Genomic DNA, 23,519 nt, shown 5'->3' with positions numbered 1-23,519 from the left:
GTAATGGGTGAGTTTATTTGTATATTTGTTGAACATTAGATTTCGACTCAGCCTTGTTCAGTATTGTATTCCTTAACTAGCTGTTTTATTTTGGGGGTGGAGAAGTGAATGTTCAGCTTGAAAGATCAGCTGAATGATATACAAGTTTAAGTTCTCACACAATTTTTTTTTTTTTTTTGCGGTACGTGGGCCTCTCACTGCTGTGGCCTCTCCCGCTGTGGAGCACAGGCTCCGGACGCGCAGGCTCAGCAGCCATGGCTCATGGGCCCAGCCGTTCCGCGGCATGTGGGATCTTCCCAGACTGGGGCACGACCCCGTGTCCCCTGCGTCGGCAGGCGGACTCAACCACTGCGCCACCAGGGAAGCCCTCTCACACGATTTTAAAACTAGCAAAGTTCAAAAACAAGCATAATCCTGACCAAGAATACAAGATGTCTCTGCTTACCAGCTAAAGTGGCTCTAACAGTAACTGCATAAAGCTTTGAAATTAGGTACTTCTTTTTTTTTTTTTTTTTTGTGGTACGCGGGCCTCTCACTGTTGTGGCCTCTCCTGTTGCGGAGCACAGGCTCCGGACGCGCAGGCTCAGCAGCCATGGCTCACTCAACCACTGCGCCACCAGGGAAGCCCTAGGTACTTCTTGATGAACTTTTAAGAGTAACTGTTTGAATCATAATTCACATGCTAAAATCCACCCTTTAAAGTGTACAGTTCAGTGGTTTTATAGTATGTTCGCAGTGTTATGCAACCATCACCACTGTCTAATTCCAGAAAATTTTTATCACCCAAAAAGAAGCCCATACCCATGAAGCAGTTACTCCCTATTTCTCCCTTCCACCCGCCCCTGGCAACCACTAATCTGCCTTCTGTCTCTGTGGATTTGCCCATTCTGGATATAGAATAATATAATATGTGGTCCTTTGTGTCTATCTTCTTTTGCTCAGCATAATGTTTTTAAGACTCATCCATGTTGAAGCATGGATCAGTACTTCATTCCTTTTTATGACTGAAGACTGTTCCATTGTGTGAATAATACCACATTTTATGTATCCATTCCTTATTTGATTGACATTTTAGGGTGTTTCCCTATTTTGGCTACGGTTATGAATAATGCTGCTATAAACATTCATGTATAGGTTTTTGGGTGAATATACATTTTCATTTCTCTTGGGTATATTCCTAGGAGTGGAATTGTTGGGTCATATGGTAATGATGTTTAACTTTTTGAGGGACTGCCAAACTGTTTTCCAAAGTGGCTGTACCATTTTGCTTTCTCACAATCAATGTATGAGGGTTTCATTTTCTCCACATCCTTGCCAGTACTTAGTTTTATCAGTTTTTTTATTATAGCCATCTTTCTGGGTATGAAGTGGTATCTTATTGTGGTTTTGATTTGCATTTCCCTGATGGCTAATGATGTTGAACATATTTTCATGTGCTTATTGGGCATTTCTATGTCTGAAGAAATGTCTGTTCAGATCCTTTGCTGGTTTTTAAATTGTTGTCTTTTTATTATTAGATTGTAAGAGTTCTTTATATATTCTGCATACTAGGCCCTTGTATATGATTTTAGATATTTCTAGGAGGAACTATTTTAAGTTTTTTGATTAAGGCCTACATATTTTTAGATTGCCCTGTTTAAGATTCACAAAGTGGGACCACATTGTGATTCTCTGGCCAATGTTGTCAGTAATTGGCTTTTTCTTTTGTGTTTAAGGGATGAAGATGCCCCTGCTAAGATTCCAGATGAAGAAGCCACAAAGCCTGAAGGCTGGTTAGATGATGAGCCTGAATATGTACCTGATCCAGATGCAGAGAAGCCAGAGGATTGGTATGAGCTTTAGTTAACTTTTGAATTTGCCTGCTTTTTTATTGAAGTAAAAGTTAATACTTAAATACAGCTAACTGCTCAAACTTAAGTGTAGAGCTCAACAAACTAAATTGATTACATTTTCATCTCCTTTTTTAAACGCATCTGTCATGAAAAACCCTTACTACTGGAAATGTGGAAACAAGATGATGCTCTGTAGTACGACATTGTGAAAGTATTTCTGCAGGATTTCAGGGAAGCCCTGGGGCAGCTTTTCACAGTCCTGCATCACAGAACCCATTTGTAGTTTGTTTGTATCTCCACAGGGATGAAGATATGGATGGAGAATGGGAGGCTCCTCAGATTGCCAATCCTAAGTGTGAGTCGGCTCCTGGGTGTGGTGTCTGGCAGCGACCTATGATTGACAACCCTAATTATAAGGGCAAATGGAAGCCGCCCATGATTGACAATCCTAACTACCAGGTTTGTACCTCTCTGTGGTTTCATAGATCTCTTTGTGTTCAGATAGAAGTTTTGTCTGTAGTGAGGCTGCCAGGTTGATCCCCTGTATTCAAACTATTGAATTGAAAACAAAGTAAACTTCAAAATTGAGAGAGAACTTACGTGTTAAGTGTTGAAAATGTAAACCTAGAAACTAGAAAGAACTTTCATAATTGCTTTGTAACTTGTGTTTAAAAGCAAACAAAAAATGGAAAACTTGTGGTTTGGGCACCCTGCTGCCATGTGGAACCAACTTGGCAATCTCTGTGGTAGGGTGGATAGAGGATTATGATGGGAGTTGGTTCCCTGACCACAAGTCAGGGAACACAAGTCAGCTCATGGCTTGACCTCAGTATCTTCAACTATAAAAAGACTTTGAGGCTCAAATGAGATGGTAATACAGGTGGTGATATTTTTTAAAGCTTCAAGTTTACTATGGACATGTAACAACTCAGACCCTGGTCTCACTTCTGTTTCTGTTCTAGTCAAATTATTTAAAATCATTAATTTCTACTCTGTCACACTTCAGAATGTAAGGTGTAGGTCTGTATCTCTATGTATCCACTATGTATATACTTTTCCGTTTTTAAATGTACTTGTGCAATCAATAAGATAAGTTAAAAATTGCCCTTTAGCTGTTTTGTTGATGGCCATTTAGGTGAATTGCCATTTTTGCTTTTAGAGTCCTTGCTGCAGTAATTTTCCTTGTAAATGTCTGAGTATATGTGGTAACTATTTCTCTAGGTAGTTATCTGAGGTGAAATATCTGGTTGAAGATTGTGTACATTTTAAATCACCACTGAAGGAGTCTGTACTGATTTATGCTCCCACTCCTACCAGCAGTTAGTTGATAAGAGTGGAGGCTGTTGGAATGTGCCAGGTAGAGCAAGGTGTTTGGATCAAGGTCATGGATGAAATTGAAAGTAGTTGGGAGTCCAGATGTCTTAGAGGCATCAGTAGCATTTATTGTTTTCTTCCTGTTACTTAAGTTTTACAAAGTCAGCACTTAACTCGCAGGTAATGCAGAATTCATCTTCTTATTTAGGTTCACCATAAATTTGTGGTGATCATTATCTGAAATGATTTTTAAAAATATTTTTCTCTAGGGAATCTGGAAACCCCGGAAAATACCAAATCCAGATTTCTTTGAAGATCTGGAGCCTTTCAAGATGACTCCTTTTAGTGCTATTGGTTTAGAACTGTGGTCTATGACCTCAGACATTTTTTTTGACAACTTTATTGTTTCTGGTGATCGAAGAGTAGTTGACGATTGGGCCAATGATGGATGGGGTCTGAAGAAAGCTGCGGACGGGGCTGCTGAGGTTTGTGCTTGCTTGTTTCTTGTGCATTTATGTGTTTTATTATAGGTAACTAATTGCTTCTTTTGTGAAAAGCTATCTTCTAAGATTTGTCTTTTCCCTTATTTGGGGATGTTGGCATAGAAAGTGTGACCTTTGTCTGCTAAAGACAAAATACTGGGGCTTTGGACATGATTTCATTAGACTAATATAATGGCTTTAGAGTCTGTATTTGTGGTACGTGTGGGGTATTTTTTTTTTAAATGTGTTAAGATACATTTAACAGAGATTGACATATACACACTACTAATGTATAAAATAGATATCCAATAAGAACCTACTGTCTTGCACAGGGAACTCTATTCAATTCTATTCTGTAATGACTTATATGGGAATAGACTCTAAAAAGAGTGGATATATGTATAATTAACTCACTTTGCTGTACAGCAGAAACTAACATAACATTGTAAATCAACTATACTCCAATTAAAAAAAATTTTTTTAAAGATATTTAACAAAATTTGCCATTTAGGGGCTTCCCTGGTGGCGCAGTGGTTGAGAGTCCGCCTGCTGATGCAGGGGACACGGGTTCATGCCCGGTCCAGGAAGATCCCACGTGCCGCGGAGCAGCTGGGCCCGTGAGCCATGGCCGCTGATCCTGCGCGTCCGGAGCCTGTGCTCCACAACGGGAGAGGCCACAACAGTGAGAGGCCCGCGTACTGCAAAAAAAGAAAAAAATTGCCATTTAGGGTATATGTTAATGCATGCACTCTTAAATACTGAATCTTGGTTTACCCAATAAATGGAATTTTCAAGTAATTGGTCATAAGGCCAAGATGGGAATTGGAGAGACATTGAGATGAAGAAATTCTTCATTCACTGGTCCCTGAGGTTAAGGAAACCTTTGTAGGTGATTAAGAAGCCAGCTTTCACTCCTAGGAAGGGGAAATCCCCTTGATGATAACGAGAGCAGGAAAATCGAAGTTTTTCTCTTATTTCCTTTTTACATTGTGTGAACATCTAGGCTTGAATCCTCTGAAAAAGGTGCCTGAGTAGTGCCATGCGATAATTGAACAGTGGGACAGTACAGCCTATATTTAGTGTCAAAAGCCAAAACTTGAAATGAGTCCTGTCTTGTTTTTCAGCCAGGTGTAGTGGGACAGATGATTGAGGCAGCCGAGGAGCGCCCATGGCTCTGGGTGGTCTACATTTTGACTGTAGCTCTGCCTGTATTTCTTGTCATCCTCTTCTGCTGTTCTGGAAAGGTATGAGTTGTTGTTGTTTTGGGGTTTTTTTTGTTTTTGTTTTGTTTTTTTATTTTGATTCACTCTTACATTGTTAAAAATAACTAAGATACATTGCCTGAGGTTTTTCTTTGTAGCAACTCAGTAGTGACTGGGCCACATTTGGTGTTGACTTCTGAAACCATGTTCACTACTTTCAGTGGCCATTTATTGTGCCCAGATGGAAGTAGGATTGTTAGCCCCTCGGTTTCTAATAGTATTAGCCTACTGTATTACTCTCCTTCACATTTGGCAGAAGCTTTCTGAAAGAAAAGAAAAAAAACAACTTAGAGATATAAAACCGAGCCATCTGGGCACAAACTAGCTTTTCCTTCTGGCATAGCTGTTTCTATTCATATACTTTATAATTCAGTCTTTGATTTCTCATTATCCATTTTTCCCTCAGCATCCCTACCCTCCCTTCCCCAGCAAAACACATGTAGGGCTGATACAGCCTTAATCTTTAGCCTTTGTTATATGCAATCAAAAAAAAGAAAATTTTGTTAAGGCCCTCTACTTCTACTAAATGAGGATTATGCTTCACCGTGCATTCAAGATGTTTTGTAACCTGATCCCCAATCTTCCTTTCCAGCCTTATCCCCCACCACTATTCTCCATATCTGTACCTCAGTCACCTTTGACTAGTTAGACTTGCACATTCCTGCCTGACCCCTTTGCTTCTACTGTTCCTTCTACCTTGAACTATACACATGCTCACTGAAGAGGAAGCTCTCAAGCAGGAATTCCATCTTACGCATTTCTTTGTATCTACCCCAGCATATAACCTTTGTACAGAACTTTGCTCATAGGCCTTCGGTAATTATATGGTAACGTAATACATAAAATGTGAACAAAACTGTCATGCTTTGGGGGGATATTTCAGAAACAGGCCAGTCCTGTGGAGTACAAGAAGACTGATGCTCCTCAACCAGATGTGAAGGAGGACGAAGAAGAAAAGGAAGAGGAAAAGGAAAAGGGAGATGAGGAGGAGGAAGGTGAAGAGAAACTTGGTAAGAAGTAGACCCCAAAATATCTGCTTTAAACCAACATCCTAAGACGATGTTTCAAACCCTTATAAGCAAGTTACTGTCAAGATTGTTTCAGACTCTAGAGGTGTGTTCTAATGCTGATTTTCTTTCCAAAAACAAGTATAAGATTTTGCTCAGTTGTTTTACTTTGTCTTCTGTCTTAGAAGAGAAGCAAAAAAGTGATGTTGAAGAAGATGGTGGCACTGTCAGTCAAGAGGAGGAAGATAGGAAACCTAAAGCAGAGGTAATAGAAAGGTGGAGAGTATATCTTAATGTTTCACGCAACTCAGTGAAGGTACTTTTAAGCAGAGAGTATTTTCATACGGTAATTTTCAATGGCTGTGGCAGTAAAAATTCCATTACAGCCAATTTTGTAAAAGTGGAATTCTTAGCACTAAAAAGTTAAAATTTTAAATTTCAAATTACATCTGAATCTCAAAAGTATTTTCTGTGCTGAAAATGGTTTTCTGTAATAAACAGAAGGTAAGGAAAGACTAACAAAATGCTTTCTAAGATGGCAACTTCAGGTTATTATTTTACAGTTCTGTCTCATCATCTATCTCTCCTCACTGTGCCCTTAAAAATATTTATTGGACAAATCACTGCATTCTAAAACTTTTGTCCCTGTTGCTGATGGAGTCATTCTTTCGTTCATTCAATAAATATTTGTGGAGTACCCATTGTGTGCCAGGCATTGTTAGTGAACAAGACAAAGATATGCTACGTCTGGGGAACTTAAATTCTAGTGGAAGGAAACAGACAGTAAGCAGTAGACGTTATAAGGAAGTAAATGAACAGTATGTTAAAAAGCAATGGGCTATGAAAAATAAAAGTTGTACAGGAAAAGGTATTGGAAATGCTGGAGGTGGGGTGGGTTGTATGTAATGTTAAAGATGGTAGGTAGGCCTCAGTGGAGAGGTGACATTTGAGCAAAGACTTTAAAGAGATAAAGGACTTTGCCATGGAGATGTCCATGGGAAGAGCATTCCTGGCAGAGAGAACAGCCGGTACAAGGGCCTGAAGTGGTAGTCTAGATGGCCAGTACAGTCAGTAGATTAAGAGGGTGGAGAAAAGGAACATGAGGAAGGCTCCAGATTAGGTGAGGCCTCCTAGGCTGTTGTAGGGGCTTGGCTTTTCCTCCTAGTGAAATGGGCAGCCATTGCAGGCTTTGGGGCAAAGGAATGATCAGATCTGATTACTCTGGCTGCTATGTTTTTCACAGACCAGGGAGAATCAAGGAGCCTAGTTAGGAGATTACTGTAATAATCCAGGCAAGATATGGTGGCTCAGAGCAGGGTGATAGGAGAGAAGGATGTGAGTTTCTGATCTGGATTTTCTGGTGGATTGGATATGAGGTATGAGGGAAAGAGAATAGTCCACACCTTTCTTACCACGGTCCCTTTTCTAAGCACTGCTGTTTCATTCTGATCCTTTCTGGAAACTACCCAGTTTCCATTTACAGCTACCACAACTCTGCCCTTCTGTTGATAAAGGTCAATGCTGTTTATATTTTCAGTGGATGTATTCTGTCTCAACTAGAATGCAGAGTTCTTTCAGGTAGGGACCAGTCTGTTTTTATATTCCCCAAACTTCCTCACACAATAAGTGTGTGTAGAGTAGAAAGAGCACTGGGCTTGTAGTCTTGAGTTTTATATGGGACTCAGCTTTGATAGCCTTTAGTCCTCTTGAATCTTTGCTTTCTCAGCCTCAAAGTGGGACTAATGTGTCCACAGGCCAGTAGATTATTCAGGATTAAGCAGGATAACATGTGAAAGCCTGGTGTCTGGTCCTTTTTAAAGAAAATGCTTATAGGTTAGATTTAGAAAACAAAGACTGAATTAGAACACATACAATCCCACCACCTTTGAGCCAACATTGTTTTTGATGCATTTTCTTCTAATCATTTTTCTTTTCCTGTTTTTCCTCAGATGGGTTACACTCAGCCTGGCTCATTTGAAAACTTGGTGAACTTTTACTTTTTAAAAAAATATGCTAATTATAGTGAATTTCTTGTTTTTACAACCAACAGGAGGATGAAATTTTGAACAGATCACCAAGAAACAGAAAGCCGCGAAGAGAGTGAAACAATCTTAAGAACTTGATCTGTGATTTCCTCTCCCTGCCCTTCCCCTGCAAAGTGTGGGTCCTAGGAGAGGACCTGGCACATCTTAGGTTGAAACTCAGAAAACCTTCAGAGTCACCACCAACAGGTTCCAGTTGAACACTAGCCTGTGTAATTTTAAACATCTAGCAGTAAATAATTGCAGTTGTGACATAAAGGACCCTGTTTCTGTAGAAAGAAAGCATTTAACATAATGGTTGTGAAATGTAACATGAAGCAACTAACTTGTATTTTTTTGTTTTTAAACATCTTTGTTTTTTAAAATAGTGATAGAACTTTGTCAGTCTTTAAAAATCTTGGCTTAATTTAATATATTAATCTGTCCATGCAGAAATAACACCAACCTTTAAAAATGCTAGGGGGCTGAACTTGAAGTAACTGATTTTGTTTTTTAAGTTTGGTATTACAAAACATTCACGTGTCTTTGTCCCTTAAAATTGATAATCATGTTTAAAGTGCAGTCATTTGTGGTTATAATCTTATTTTGCTTGCTTCCATTATTCAATTCCTCCTAAGGAAATTGAGGAGAGTGATTGGATGGAAGCCCAAATTTATATAAAAGTTCTGTTAAAATTGTGTTAAAAATAGACATGCAAAAAGAAAAACTTTTCACTTGATGTTGGTTAGGCCATGAAGTATGTGTGTTCTTTTGCCTTTGGAACAGCTCAGTTCCCAGACAGCTTTGCAGTTAGTGGAGGAGGTGGCATAATGTGGCTCTCGGGCATTCATTCTTCACACCCTGGGAGTGTCTGGGCTCCAGCCTTCTCAAGCAGGTGGCTTCTTAAGGAATGCTACCAGAGTAGATGCAGATGTTTTCATCACATCTTCCACTGTGTTGACACTGTTTTACCTTCTCAATTTCCCCAAATTCCCAGCTTTCTCCTCTGCTATGCATTGTCTTCACAGCGCAGCTTGCAGTCCGTTGCTGAAAATGCTTATGAGCTCTGCATAGTGTTAAGCTTTACTGTGATTATGTGTATGTTTCTTCTTCCTTTATTAAGCAGACCCACACCTTTCCAGGGTCAAAGTACACGATAGAATAGTGTCCTTCATCTTTACCATTTCTTTTACTCCATGTAAAGACTTTAGAAGTCTAATCCAGAGGCGAGCCAATTCAGAATTGACTGTAATTGAACACAGGCTAAAAGTATTTATGGAGGAGTGACTTTTAGCATGAGTTTTCTGATTTTTGTAGCTGCTAAATCTTTTAAGTCTTTATTTGCAGTTCATGTAACAGTTCTGTCTTAAATTACATTATAAAGCAGTCTTGTTCAAATTTTTTTTTAAGTATGTGGCTTGTATAATTTTTAAGAAATGATCTTAGGTTTGATTTTTCATGTGGAATGCAGATGGGTGCTATCAGAGCCTCTCCCCCATCACTATAGTGTAATAACATCATTATTACACCACACTGAAATGTATTCAGAACTAGATTTTTTTTTTAGCTTTATTGTTTCTTCAGAGGTGTTTCAAATGTACCGATGATACTGTTCCTTGCACTGAATATATAAACACTCCAGAGTGTTTATATTGGGGAGATATTGGGGAGGAAGTATATTCATAAAAGATGAAGGCTGTATCTGTTTATTTTGTTTATCTTCAGTTTTTTACTGGTTCACTTAAATTCTTATGAGGGTGGGATGCATTTTTCTTACTGTTCAGTGCTTTATCCTTTTCATCTGTTGTTCTGTGGTCACAGTGACCTTAGCTATGTAGCAGACTTTCCCAAATGTACTGAGTGCAAATAAACAGTTACTTAGCAAGACCTGAAAATATGTCTGCAGGTTTCTCCTTGAAGCAAGTGTGTGGGATCATTGCATTTCCAGAAATCTGCCTTCTTCACCCTCCATTGACATGGTTTCTTCCAGCTGAGCTGTGGAATAACAAGTATAAATCAGTAGACTGTTCATTTGTCTTTCCAAGGGTAATTTAGCAACGTTTGTCCAAAAAAAGAAAGAAAGACAAAACGTCATTTCTTGGTTTTCTTTTCACTCTTTGTTGAAGGTGCAGCCTTCTGATTAGAAGTCTGATACATTAATGAATGACCAGCAGCAGTATTCAGCTCTTTAAAAGGAACTTACATTATGATTTTACATGCTGGTTATTTGTCCCATTGTTGTAAAATGCCCACTCCAACAGATGTGTTCCTCAGTTTCTCTCATCCATAAAATACTCTTCACTTTTCTCAAATTGTTGCGTTACTAAATGGTATTACATTAAAGCCCTGTGTTAAGCATCTGCTTTTGACTGACCTTCTTTCATAATAACCTTCAATTTGTGTGTTTTACTGGTTCAATAGTGGGTTGATCTTCCTTTAATTGACTACTACATGAAATTTGCTAATATGCAGAAACTATTATGGACGGTGAAATAATTACTACGTCTCACTACGTGGATTTGAATATAATTCAGAGTAGGCTTTGCATCCTTTTCCTGCTGGATTGGGGTTCAGTAGTTTCAGTTCTATAATAGGTATAGCAGCTCAGAAAGGGAAGGGTAATTCGTAGATTATTCTTTGAGATTTATGGGAACCATTCGACTTTTAAACATTTATTAGAAAATAAATCTTTGTTCAGAATCAGACTCCATCTTTTATATATTCCTACATATTTCAGGGATATTTTTGAACATTAGGCCATAACTATTTTTTATGCAGTATTATTAGGCTTTTGAATTGCTTACTGAAGAGTACACAAAATGTACTGCTCCTAGTTACGATTATCTTTCCCATTAGAAAAGAAATTTATTAAATTCTGGTGTAAAATTTATGTTTGAAGAATGGTAAAAGCAAGACTATGTTATGGCGTTCATGAGCCCTAAGCACTTTTGCCTTGGTGGGCCACTTGTATTTTTTTACTGCATTTGCATAAAAACAAGTACTATTTGAATAAGGACTCAAATTTTTTCTTCTGATTTTAAAACATTTTCATTGGCCTAGTAATAAGTTACTGTACCAAAGTTTGAGCTGTTTATGGTGTCTCTCATTGTGCAGCCTTTTGGCACCTCCTGTTTTAACATTTTAGCAGTTAGGGTGCCAATACCTGTCTCTAGTTTCTCTTGGCCCAACAGAGACGGTCTGTAGTTTCATGGCTCCTGTTTTTTTCCCCTACAGTCTCCCACTCCCTTTGCCTACTAGGTATAATACTAGAGTGTAATTGTCTTTAGTTGTATTTTGTTGAGACTCAGTTTTACCTAACAGACCATCTTTTAAAAGTAAAGCTTGCAGGCCAGGCTCCCTGTTTTTTTACTGAAGCATCATCCTTTGCAGTTCTACCCCCTAGAAAAGGAGCTAGACTCCTTCACATCCTCTTCTTCCTGTCTGCTAGGGCTTTTGTTGTTGTAGTAATTGAACTTCTGAAATTTGTTCAAACTTTTATATAAGGTAAGATTATATAGTCTCGATGATTCAGAACAGCGCAAGAAGAAACCTCTTCCTTCACCTCACCCGTGTACAGTTCTTACCAATTGTGAGGCTGAATGTGAGCCGTGAGGTCAAACGAAAACAGCTGACACTGAAAAACCGTGGATACTTTTTAGCTTATCAAAGCCGCATTTAAGAGGCTACAGGAGGAATAAAATGAAGCGCTGTGGTGCCAGGAGCGTCTGGATCTGGCGGGTTACGCCGCGCCGACTGCCCGTCTTTCCGCGGCGGACCCGGAAGGGCCTGTCCGCGTGAGGCGGCGTTTAGAGCCGGCTCTTGTCGGTCACTTACATGGGTGAGGAGGAGGACTGAAGCCCGCCCACCTGCTTCCCTCCGCCTCACTTGAGAGTTCCTTTTAAACTGCGCACGGGAGGGGCCCCAGCGCGCCTCTTGCGTGCTAGGCCCCGCCCCTCAGGCGGCCCAATCTTCCTTCTCTGACTGGCCGCAGTCCCTGTTCATCAGCTGTGACGCCGCTTTCTCCTGCCGGAGCCCCGCCCTTTTCCGAGAGTCCTGAAAACAATTTTAAGATGGCGGCGGCGGCGGCGGCGCGGAAAACAATGGGGCCGGGGCGGCGGGGACAGGCCGAGGCCTGAGGTGGGCAGCGAGCGACTGCCTGGATTGGGCCGAGCGGGGCTAGAGGAAGACCCCCGCCGCGCGCGAGCCCGCTCAGCAGCTCGCGGGGCCATGGCGTGGCCGTGAGGCAGCCGGGCAGCCGGCGGGGAGCGGAGCTTGCCGTGCCAGCCGGCCCCGAGAGGCCCGCCTCGGGCCCGGCCCGTGCAGCCCGCGGCCCATGGTGCTGCCCACCTGCCCCATGGCGGAGTTCGCGCTGCCGCGACACAGCGCGGTCATGGAGCGCCTCCGCCGGCGCATCGAGCTGTGCCGGCGCCACCACAGCACCTGCGAGGCCCGCTATGAGGCCGTATCGCCCGAGCGCCTGGAGCTCGAGCGCCAGCACACCTTCGCCCTCCACCAGCGCTGCATCCAGGCCAAGGCCAAGCGCGCCGGCAAGCACCGGCAGCCGCCCGCCCCGGCCCCAGCTCAGGCCCCGGCCCCGGCGCCCGCCCCGGCCCCCCGCCTCGACGCTGCCGATGGCCCAGAGCACGGCCTCCCGGTCGCGGTGAGTAGGGCTCGGGGAGCAGCCCTTTCCCGGGAGATGCTGCCCCTGACGTCGCCCAGGGCCCTTTGAGACTTCCCCAGTGCCCGCAACTTCTCTGGTCTGGCTCGGGGGAGGCTAACATGGCAGGGACTGAGCGGTTGTCATCTGCGGGAAATGGCACTGTGGCGTTACTTTGGGAAAACATGACCCTAAGGACCTTACATTAAGGTGCCGGGTGGGAAGGCTGGCGAACTGTCGGTGAAAGGTTTTTCTTCCAGACTGGATTCCGAAATTTTGAGAACTTTATTTTGGAACAGACTTGCATTAAAGTTGCCTGTGATAGTGGCCTCATTTATTCTGCACATGTTCATTGGGTCCTTGCTCTTTGCAGGGTCAGGGTTTAAATATGGAAATAAAACGGCCTTTAGTTGACCAAACTGTTCTGCATGGAAAATCAAGAATCTTTGGAAATCTTAGTAAAGACATAGTACTTCTCATTGAGGTGTACAAAGGTATTCTTTATTTAGGCAACCCTGAAATTTGTCAATTTGTGATTCCAGCAATACTGTTGACAAAGCCAGTTTTCATTATAAGCCTGTTTAAAATCTCTGATTAGAGTTTGTTGGTAAATTATTATGCCCTTTGGGCTCTCAGTAGATATTCGGGAAATTTGTTGGTTAGAGGTTTTCCTTCCTGAGACTGATTATAGGGTTCCTTTCTGTTGTTTTCTCGGTAATTTAAAGTTTAGAACAAACGTTACCAATTTAATTTCTTTGTGTTTTAAAATTCATGCCTTTGTTAAGGTCTCACGTGGGCTGTTGCAGTACTCTTCCCTAATTAGTCTTCAGGTGTTCGGTCTCTTTCACCCTTTAAATGCTAGGTCTGTCACAGCCCCTATGCTCTGGTTGAATTATTTTCCTTATTCTCTCCCACACTAGCTTGGGCTGCTGGACATCTCATTGCTTATTGTTATCAAGTCTTACATAGTCACGTCTTCTCATCCTCACTTTTCTTGTCTGTAAACTGAGGATGTGTTTGGTTTCCTCTACGATTTTTATAAGACTCAAAAAGAAATGAGTGTCGATGTGAAAAATATTTCATAAATGGAAAGGCTGCCTGCAGGACCCTCCCCCATCACCTTTCAGAATCCTGACATCCTTTAGGTCCATCTCATCTTCCTCTTTAAAACCAGTTTCCACCCTACCCCACAGCAGTTAGAATCTCCTTTGTCAAAACATTTAGGAAATGTATTGTCTGTGCTATTTATTTTAAGCACATTGTCACTACTTTAGGACATGTCTTGCAAACAGACTGTAAGCCCTGGGAGACAGGGAGGGGTGCAGTTCACAGTCAAAGGAAAGACTTTTAAGAGTTGTGGGGGGTGGGCTTCCCTGGTGGCACAGTGGTTAAGAATCCGCCTGCCAATGCAGGGGACACAGGTTGGAGCCCTGGTCCAGGAAGATCCCACATGCCGCGGAGCAACTAAGCCCATGTACCACAACTACTGTGCCTGAGCTCTAGAGCCTGCGAGCCACAACTACTGAGCCCACATGCCACAACTACTGAAGCCTGTGCGCCTAGAGCCCATGCTCCGCAACAAGAGAAGCCACCACAATGAGAAGCCCGCACACCACAACTAGCGAAAGCCCACACACAGCAACAAGACCCAACACAGCCAAAAATTAATTAATTAATTAATTTTTTTAAAAAAAGAGTTGTGGGTGGTAATTCCGTATAAGTAAATAGTGAAAGCTTATAAAAATCTCAATTTTACACACACATAGTTACCTTGAACACCCCCTAGAATTTATATTAGTAGTGATTCAATTTGTTTAAAGAGACTAAGAATTTAGATCCCCTATGATATTTTTAGTCCTAAACTATTAGGGAGAAATTGGACATGCTGTTTGAAGAGAAATTAATTCTGAGTGTGTTAGAACTTGAGTCTGGCCTGTCAGTCATTCTTTTGGGTGATTAGGTGTGCCATGTTATGTTGATGTCTTATCACATTAAACCTTGACCCATGGATTTCATGAGTTAAACTTTAGAATGGAATTGCTCTTCAGCCTCCTTACTAGGAAGAGGGACCCTTTTCACTTCAGTCTCCAAGTTATTCTAGGTGAGCTCTTTGGCCTTGGAGTGAGGTTTTAGGAATGGAAGATCAGTGTCACTAAGAACACAGTGGCTTGTTCCGTTTTAGTGGCTCCTTCAGTTCAGAGATGGGGAGAGTCCTTGCCTTGGTAGGATTTTGGCTTGGAGAGAGCACAGCTTTGCCAGAGAAATGGAGGGGAGAAAGTGCCTCTTAGTCATTGTTATTTTTGACAATTCTGTGTATGTATTTGATCTAATTAATATGCCTTACATAAGGAATATTATTCTTATTTTTTCCAAATGTCCTGTAGTACTCTTACGCAGTCGTTTCATAGCAGAGTTACCATCAGTAAACCATTTGTACAAGTGAAAAGGGATCAAGTCAGATTACTAGTAGAGTACATCTTCTGCTTATGTTTTTCCCCTTCTTAGGATATTCCACCACAACAAAACCTTGACCACTATCTTCCTACTGTAGATACTGTTAGAGATGGATCAGAAACAGTGCTTCAGACTTTTTTCTACTCTAATTGTCAAGGAATTACCTCATTAGGTTTTCTTCATACTGTGTGTGCTCATTAAAAACCAAATAGTAGTTTTCTAATGACAGGATTGACTTTTTTAAAAAATTTATGTATTTAATTTATTTCTTTTTGGCTGCATTGGGTTGTCATTGCTGCACGGGGGCTTTCTCTAGTTGCGGCGAGCGGGGGCTACTCTTCATTGCGGTGCGCGGGCTTCTCATTGCGGTGGCTTCCCTTGTTGCGGAGCACGGGTTCTAGGCATGCGGGCTTCAGTAGTTGTGGCACATGGGCTCAGTAGTTGTGGTGCACAGGCTCAGTAGTTGTGGCACACAGGCTTAGTTGATCTGCGGCATGTGGGATCTTCCTGGACCAGGGATCGAACCCGTGTCTCCTGCATTGGCAGGCGGATTCTTAACCACTGTTCCACCAGGGAAGTCCAGATTGACTTCTTTGTATTAGGGATGCCAGATAATAGAGAATTATCCACTCACTTTATACATTGATTCTGTCATGAAAATAGTCTTCTACAATAGCTTGAACATTTTCTTTTAGTAAAATTTTTTTTTAAATATTTATTTATTTTGTCTGCGCCGGGTCTTAGTTGCAGCACACGGGATCCTCGCCATGGCACGTGGACTTCTTAGTTGCGGCATGCACGTGGGATCTCGTTCCCTGACCAGGGCTTGAACCCGGGCCCCCCTGAATTGGGAGCGCAGAGCCTCAGCCACTGGACCACCAGGGAAATCCCTCTTTTAGTAAAATGTTATAAAGGTTTATGCCACATCCCCTTATCCACCATTGTCACACTTTTGCTGCTTACTCCTTAAGTCGTTGTGATAGTCTACCAAGAAATTTGGCGGTTGCATGCCAACCATTCATGGAAGTTGCCTTTCCTGCTTAGTTTAGGCATGCAGTATTTCTCTCTCTCTGTCTCTCTTTTTTTTTTCTTTTTCTTTTTATCCTTTTAATAAGATCTTTCACAGGACAGAAAAATTTAATTTTGATAAAATCCAGTTTATAATCATTTATTTTATGAATTGTGTTTTGGTGTTATGTTTAAGAACTCTTTTTATACATCTCTAGATTCAAAATGTTCATATTTTGTCGAGGATTTTTTGCATTTAAGTTCATGAAAAATGTTAATCTGCAATTTCCTTCCTTTCTCTCTTCTTTCCCTTTCTTCTCTCTTTTTTTTTTTTTTTTTTTTGGCCTCACCGTGGCGTGTGGGATCTTAGTTCCCTGACCAGGGATCGAACCTGTCCCCCCTGCAGTGAAAGCTCGGAGTCCTAACCACTGGACCACCAGGGAAGTCCCCTCCCTTTCTTCTAGTAACTGTATCCTGATGTTCCTGAAGGGATGCATTCCCTTTTCTCAGTCTGCGTGGTTTGAGTGGGGCTGACTACCAAAGATCTCTGGGAAAGATCGGCAGGCGGACTCTCAACCACTGTGCCACCAGGGAAGCCCTCTTCTCTCTCTTTTTAACTTTTATCTGTACATAACTACACAAATAGTACAAAGAACATCTGCATACCCTCCTCTTAGATTCTACCCGTTGTCATCATCATGCCCCATTTGATTTATCATTTGCATACATACCTCTTTCTCTCCTCTCTTTCTCCCTAAAACTTTTGTTCTCTGAACCACCTGTGAGAACACTCACTGCACACATGGCTCTCTACCCCAAACACCCAGTGTGTACCTTCTAAGAGTTAAGAAAGATGTGCGAAATTTTAATAGTGATTTTGTAGACCGAACTTGTGTAGGAATTATGTAAATAAATTATTTTCAGGGAGTAGATATTTCTAAACATACAACAGACATTGTTCTGTGATCATGTGGGATAATTTTAGAGAAAAGATGACTAATGTGGCTTTAGGATCCCATTTCTTCCTGTAACATTTGCGACCTTGTCATAGTACCATCTTTCCTTTTTTATCTTCAGTATCCCCTTTCCCACTGTGTCCTTCCCTTTAGCTTGAAACGGGAGCACATATTCTCCTTTCTTTTGTCTTTTCTCACCCTCAAAATAGTATTCTATCTCCTTCCTTCCCTTTGCACTTTCCACTGCACTTCCCATTTACTCATTGCCCCATTGTAATCTGCCTTCTACCTCTTCTACTTTTCCGAAGCTGCCCACTTAAAGGACACCAAAGATGGAATCACCAAATTCAGTGGCTTCTTAGTCATCATTCTTTTTGACTTCCTCCTTCCTAAGACTCTTCTCTTAGCTTCTACTCTCTTCTGATTTTCTTTCCAGCTTTCTTACTTTTTTTCTGTCTCCTTCCTGCTTTCCCTTATTAATTCATGCAACAAATATTTGAGTGCCTACTGTGGGCCAGAGCATATTTTAGTTGCTAGGGATACAGCAGTGAACAAGACAGATTGAAACTCTGCTTTTATGGAGAGAGATCAATAATTTTTAAAATTAATTTTAAGTTATAATAAATACTAAGAAAAAATTTGAAGAGTTATGTGATACTGAGTGATTTGTTGCAGCAGCTTTAGATATGGTAGTAGCAGCTCTGTCTTAATTTGGCCTGAATGACAGGAGGTTATGAATCAGCTGAAAGTTTCAGAAAAGAACATTCCAGTTAGAGAGAACCACCAGCACAAAGTCTCGGAGGCAGGAACCTTCTGAGCTTGCATGAAGACAGAAAGGAGGTCATTGTGGCCAGAGCAGCAGGTATGCAGCTGGTATGAGTAAGCAAAGATCAGATCAGGTGCAGTGAGAAGCAATAGCAGGATTTTAAGCAAAAACATCACGTGATCTAACATTTTTTAAAGGCCATTCTGGTGCTAGATGGAGGATGTCTGGGATTGGTCTGGGCAAGAGTGGTTGCAGTTAAAGCTTTTGCAATGTCTAGGCTGGGGCTGGTGCTAGTAGTGCAGATGGAGCGGAGGAGATGGATTCTGGACAGCTTCTGAAGGCAGAGGTGACAGAGGTTGCTGATGGACTCAATGGATTGGATGGGGGCAAACGGGAGGAGTTGAAGGGAATTCCCTTTTTTTTGGCTTGAGAAACTTTCTTTGCACACTTTTTAAACATTCATGGTCCCCAACCAACTATATTCTCTACTTTTTTCACTCAGTTTTCTTTTCCTGGGTTAATGTCATTGATTTTTTTTTTTAATATTTATTTATTTGGCTGCATCGGGTCTTAGTCGTGGCACGTGGGATATTCGTTGGGGCATGCGGGATCTTTCGTTGTGGCACTCGGGTTCTTCGTTGCAGTGCGCAGGCTTCTCTCTAGTTGTGTGCGGACTCCAGGGCGCCCAGGCTCAGTAGTTGTGGTACGTGGGCTCTGTAGTTGTGGCTTGCGGGCTTAGTTGCCCCGTGGCATATGGGATCTTAGTTCCCCGACCAGTGATCGAACCCACATCCCCTGCATTGGAAGGCGGATTCTTAACCACTGGACCACCAGGGAAGTCCCTGTCATTGATTCTTTCATGGCTTTGTCTATCGCCTATAATAATGAGATTCTCCAGATATGTCTGCCAAGGTTCAGATCCAGCTGTCTACTGGACATTTCCACTTTGATTTCCCACATGTCCAAAAGGGACTCTCCCTTTTTCGTGCCAGTCTTATGTTTCTTCAGAGTATTTTCCCTAGTCCAGTCATCCAAAGTAGAAACTTGGGAATTATCCACTCCTTTTCTTCATTTCCTTTTTTTGGGGGGTTTTGTGTTTTTTTGTTTGTTTTGTTTGTTTGTTTGTTTGTTTTGGCCACACTCTGCAGCATGCGGAATCTTAGTTCCCTGACCAGGGATCGAACCAGTGCCCCCTGCATTGGGAGAGCAGAGTCTTAACCACTTGGACTGCCAGGGAAGTCTCTGTTTCCGTCTTTAAGTTGGTTATGTGTTCATCCAACATTGAGCTCCTGCTGGGAGCCAGAAATTGTGGTGGTGCCAGACCTGTGTGTCATGCAGTCTGTTGGGGAGTAGGTGGTAAACAGTTCATTGCAAAGCCCTGTTGAGAGCTGAAAAGCCTGTGGGAATACTAGGAAAGGGGTGCCCCTTGGGTGAAGTTTGGAAAGCTTTAAAGACTTGACTTTTAAAATGGGTCTTAATATTTTGCCAGATGTTTTCCCAAAGGGTGTTACATGAAACGCTAATTTCATGGGCTGTTATAAGAGCTCTAGAGTTGAGCAAATTTGGGTAACACTGGGATAAACAAATTTAAAGTTTCCTTTATTTAGGATATTTCCAAACATTTAATAGGCTAATATGCATGTGGACTTGAGCTCTTTTCAGGGGGCATCTAATAGGATTTTGATTCCTTTGGAAAACTAAGCAAAAGCACAAAATTATGACAGGGAGTAAATCTTTGAATTTAAGGCTTAAAGTGCCAGAGAGGCTGGAAGATAAAACTGGAAAGGTAGGAGTCATATCACGAAAAGCTTTGTGTTTGATACTGGGTGTTTGGACTAAATAATTTTGAAACATTGTGAACCCCGCCTCACACATTTTTATGTTGACATTTTGAACTTTTCATCCTAAGTTTTTAAGCTTATGAAAAATTATAATGCATTTGTTGTGTTAATCAATTGTATATTAAATTACTGTAACAATTTATTAAGTGAAATATATGAAATAAGAAATTTATGTAACACACAAGTGCTTACATATGTTTAATGTGAATCAACTATTTTAAAAAGAGAAAAAAAGGGCAAAAATGCTGTTTATAGTTGCAGAGGATATAACTTCCAGAGAATTATAAATATTAACATTTAAAAATAAAATGGTTATATCATTTTTTTAAATGTCACCAGTGGAATCTGAATACCTTAGTGATATGCTTTCATCAACCATTTAAAGAATGCTTTTAACAGAAATTTTATTTATTTATTTTAAGAAGTTTGTTTATTTTTAAAATTTATTTATTTATTTTACTGCGCTCGGGCTTTTCTCTAGTTGCAGCAAGTGGGGGCTACTCTGTTGCGGTGCGTGGGCTTCTCATTGTGGTGGCTTCTCTTGTTGTGGAGCACTGGCTCTAGGCACATGGGCTCAGTAGTTGTGGCACACGGGCTCAGTAGTTGTGGCTCGCAGGCTCTAGAGCGCAGGCTCAGTAGCTGTGGTGCACGGGCTTAGTTGTTCCACGGCATGTGGGATCTTCCCAGACCAGGGCTTGAACCCGTGTCCCCTGCATTGGCAGGAGGTTTCTTAACCACTGCGCCACCAGGGAAGTCCCTATTTTTTTAATTTATTATTTTTGGCTGCGTTGGGTCTTCGTTGCTGCGTGTGCAAGCTTTCTCTAGTTGCAGTGAGCGGGGGCTACTCTTTGTTGTGGTGCACAGCCTTCTCATTGCAGTGGCTTCTCGTTGCGGAGCACGGGCTCTAGGCATGCAGGCTTCTCTAGTTGTGGCATGTGGGCTCAGTAGTTGTGGCGCACAGGCTTAGTTGCTCTGTGGCATGTGGGATCTTCCCGGACCAGGGCTCGAACTCATGTCCCCTGCATTGGCAGACAGATTCTTAACCATTGTGCCACCAGGGAAATCCTAACAGAAATGTTAAATCAGTCTTTTTTTTTTTTATTGGAGTATAGTTGATTTACAATGCTGTGCTAGTTTCAGGCACACAGCAAAGTGATTCTGCCATACACACATATATATCCTTTTTCAGATTCTTTTCTTTTATAGGTTATTACTATACAGTGAATTCCCTTTTTGCTCTTTTTAAAGTTGATTTATAGGGAATTCCCTGGCAGTCAAGTGGTTGGGACTCCACGCTTTCACTGCTGAGGGCCCGGGTTTGATCCCTGGTCATGGAACTAGGATCCCACAAGCCACAGCGTGGCCAAAAAAGAAAATTGATTTATACAAAAGAATGTATGTAGCATTTATAGGGTTCTGAGTGTTATATATATTTCTTATTTCAGTAAGTGGAATTACAGTAAATTAGTATACAACAAATGCATTATAAATTTTTATAAATAATTAAGCAAAAAAAGTACAGGTTTATTATACATGCCTCCCTTAATGAGATGGATGAGGCTTTTCCCACCTAAATTTGTTGACATAACTGTGGATGAATATTACTTGTTGACAAAATGACAGTTCTTAATTTTCCTATTTTTTGTTTGTTTTTATACATTTAAGTTCCAGTAATCCTTGTTCACATAAGTATAAAAGAAAGGAAGAAATTTAATTATACAATGTTAATCAAGTTTTTGAAATTTGAGTTGGTATGCCAAAAATCACACAGTGATATGTATCATCAAAATTAATTTACCAATTAGACGACAGCTTGGTTAGGTACACTTTCAACTTTAATGATAGCAGAGAATTAGAAACCATCTGACTTACAAAAGGATAATCTAGTCATCAGTCATTCACTTTCTCAGTTATGGAGAAATGAAACACAAAGGCTTTACCAAATCTTATCAATTGATTGTTGATTATACCTGTTATTGTTTCACTTAGAAAGACCTTGTTTAACCTAATATACTCAAAATTGGTTGGGAAAATCAAAATACTGTTCATTTCAAGACACCTTTGCCAATACAGTATTTTTTGATAAAATATTTTTATTTGCTTTAGATATATTTTCATCAAAACCTTAGAGCTGTGACTGTAGCTTGTTTAATGTATGAAAAATGTCTACCTAATTGGCAAAATCAGTCTCCATTTTCAAGTTAATTAGCTTTCTGTCAGAAAAAGTTTGACTTCATTTTTCTTTTTTTTTTTTTTTGTGGTATGCGGGCCTCCCTCTGCTGTGGCCATTGATTCTTTCATGGCTTTGTCTATCACCTATAATAATGAGATTCTCCAGATATGTCTGCCAAGGTTCAGATCCAGCTGTCTACTGGACATTTCCACTTTGATTTCCCACATGTCCAAAAGGGACTCTCCCTTTTTCGTGCCAGTCTTATGTTTCTTCAGAGTATTTTCCCTAGTCCAGTCATCCAAAGTAGAAACTTGGGAATTATCCACTCCTTTTCTTCATTTCCTTTTTTTGGGGGGTTTTGTGTTTTTTTGTTTGTTTTGTTTGTTTGTTTGTTTGTTTTGGCCACACTCTGCAGCATGCGGAATCTTAGTTCCCTGACCAGGGATCGAACCAGTGCCCCCTGCATTGGGAGAGCAGAGTCTTAACCACTTGGACGGCCAGGGAAGTCTCTGTTTCCGTCTTTAAGTTGGTTATGTGTTCATCCAACATTGAGCTCCTGCTGGGAGCCAGAAATTGTGGTGGTGCCAGACCTGTGTGTCATGCAGTCTGTTGGGGAGTAGGTGGTAAACAGTTCATTGCAAAGCCCTGTTGAGAGCTGAAAAGCCTGTGGGAATACTAGGAAAGGGGTGCCCCTTGGGTGAAGTTTGGAAAGCTTTAAAGACTTGACTTTTAAAATGGGTCTTAATATTTTGCCAGATGTTTTCCCAAAGGGTGTTACATGAAACGCTAATTTCATGGGCTGTTATAAGAGCTCTAGAGTTGAGCAAATTTGGGTAACACTGGGATAAACAAATTTAAAGTTTCCTTTATTTAGGATATTTCCAAACATTTAATAGGCTAATATGCATGTGGACTTGAGCTCTTTTCAGGGGGCATCTAATAGGATTTTGATTCCTTTGGAAAACTAAGCAAAAGCACAAAATTATGACAGGGAGTAAATCTTTGAATTTAAGGCTTAAAGTGCCAGAGAGGCTGGAAGATAAAACTGGAAAGGTAGGAGTCATATCACGAAAAGCTTTGTGTTTGATACTGGGTGTTTGGACTAAATAATTTTGAAACATTGTGAACCCCGCCTCACACATTTTTATGTTGACATTTTGAACTTTTCATCCTAAGTTTTTAAGCTTATGAAAAATTATAATGCATTTGTTGTGTTAATCAATTGTATATTAAATTACTGTAACAATTTATTAAGTGAAATATATGAAATAAGAAATTTATGTAACACACAAGTGCTTACATATGTTTAATGTGAATCAACTATTTTAAAAAGAGAAAAAAAGGGCAAAAATGCTGTTTATAGTTGCAGAGGATATAACTTCCAGAGAATTATAAATATTAACATTTAAAAATAAAATGGTTATATCATTTTTTTAAATGTCACCAGTGGAATCTGAATACCTTAGTGATATGCTTTCATCAACCATTTAAAGAATGCTTTTAACAGAAATTTTATTTATTTATTTTAAGAAGTTTGTTTATTTTTAAAATTTATTTATTTATTTTACTGCGCTCGGGCTTTTCTCTAGTTGCAGCAAGTGGGGGCTACTCTGTTGCGGTGCGTGGGCTTCTCATTGTGGTGGCTTCTCTTGTTGTGGAGCACTGGCTCTAGGCACATGGGCTCAGTAGTTGTGGCACACGGGCTCAGTAGTTGTGGCTCGCAGGCTCTAGAGCGCAGGCTCAGTA

The 23,519-nt window shown here is 40.9% G+C and overlaps 2 protein-coding genes across 2 annotated transcripts in view; both read left to right on the top strand.

Moving 5' to 3' along the window:
- CANX (calnexin) overlaps window positions 1-10,278 on the top strand; it is a 31,417-nt gene extending 21,139 nt beyond the window's left edge. The window contains exons 9-15 of the mRNA XM_007112653.4: window positions 1,716-1,829; window positions 2,135-2,291; window positions 3,416-3,631; window positions 4,753-4,872; window positions 5,774-5,900; window positions 6,083-6,162; window positions 7,948-10,278. Coding sequence (XP_007112715.1) covers window positions 1,716-1,829; window positions 2,135-2,291; window positions 3,416-3,631; window positions 4,753-4,872; window positions 5,774-5,900; window positions 6,083-6,162; window positions 7,948-8,001 — 868 coding nt within the window. The 3' untranslated portion in view covers window positions 8,002-10,278. The remainder of the gene's footprint in view (window positions 1-1,715; window positions 1,830-2,134; window positions 2,292-3,415; window positions 3,632-4,752; window positions 4,873-5,773; window positions 5,901-6,082; window positions 6,163-7,947) is intronic.
- A 1,724-nt stretch (window positions 10,279-12,002) lies between these two features.
- MAML1 (mastermind like transcriptional coactivator 1) overlaps window positions 12,003-23,519 on the top strand; it is a 58,264-nt gene continuing 46,747 nt past the window's right edge. The window contains exon 1 of the mRNA XM_024116299.3: window positions 12,003-12,578. Within this exon, the coding sequence (XP_023972067.1) occupies window positions 12,252-12,578 (327 nt within the window). The 5' untranslated portion in view covers window positions 12,003-12,251. The remainder of the gene's footprint in view (window positions 12,579-23,519) is intronic.

The sequence above is a fragment of the Physeter macrocephalus genome, chromosome 2, assembly GCF_002837175.3.
Source record: "Physeter macrocephalus isolate SW-GA chromosome 2, ASM283717v5, whole genome shotgun sequence".
NCBI classification, from domain to species: domain Eukaryota; kingdom Metazoa; phylum Chordata; class Mammalia; order Artiodactyla; family Physeteridae; genus Physeter; species Physeter macrocephalus.
This window is presented reverse-complemented; position numbering and strand designations above follow the sequence as displayed.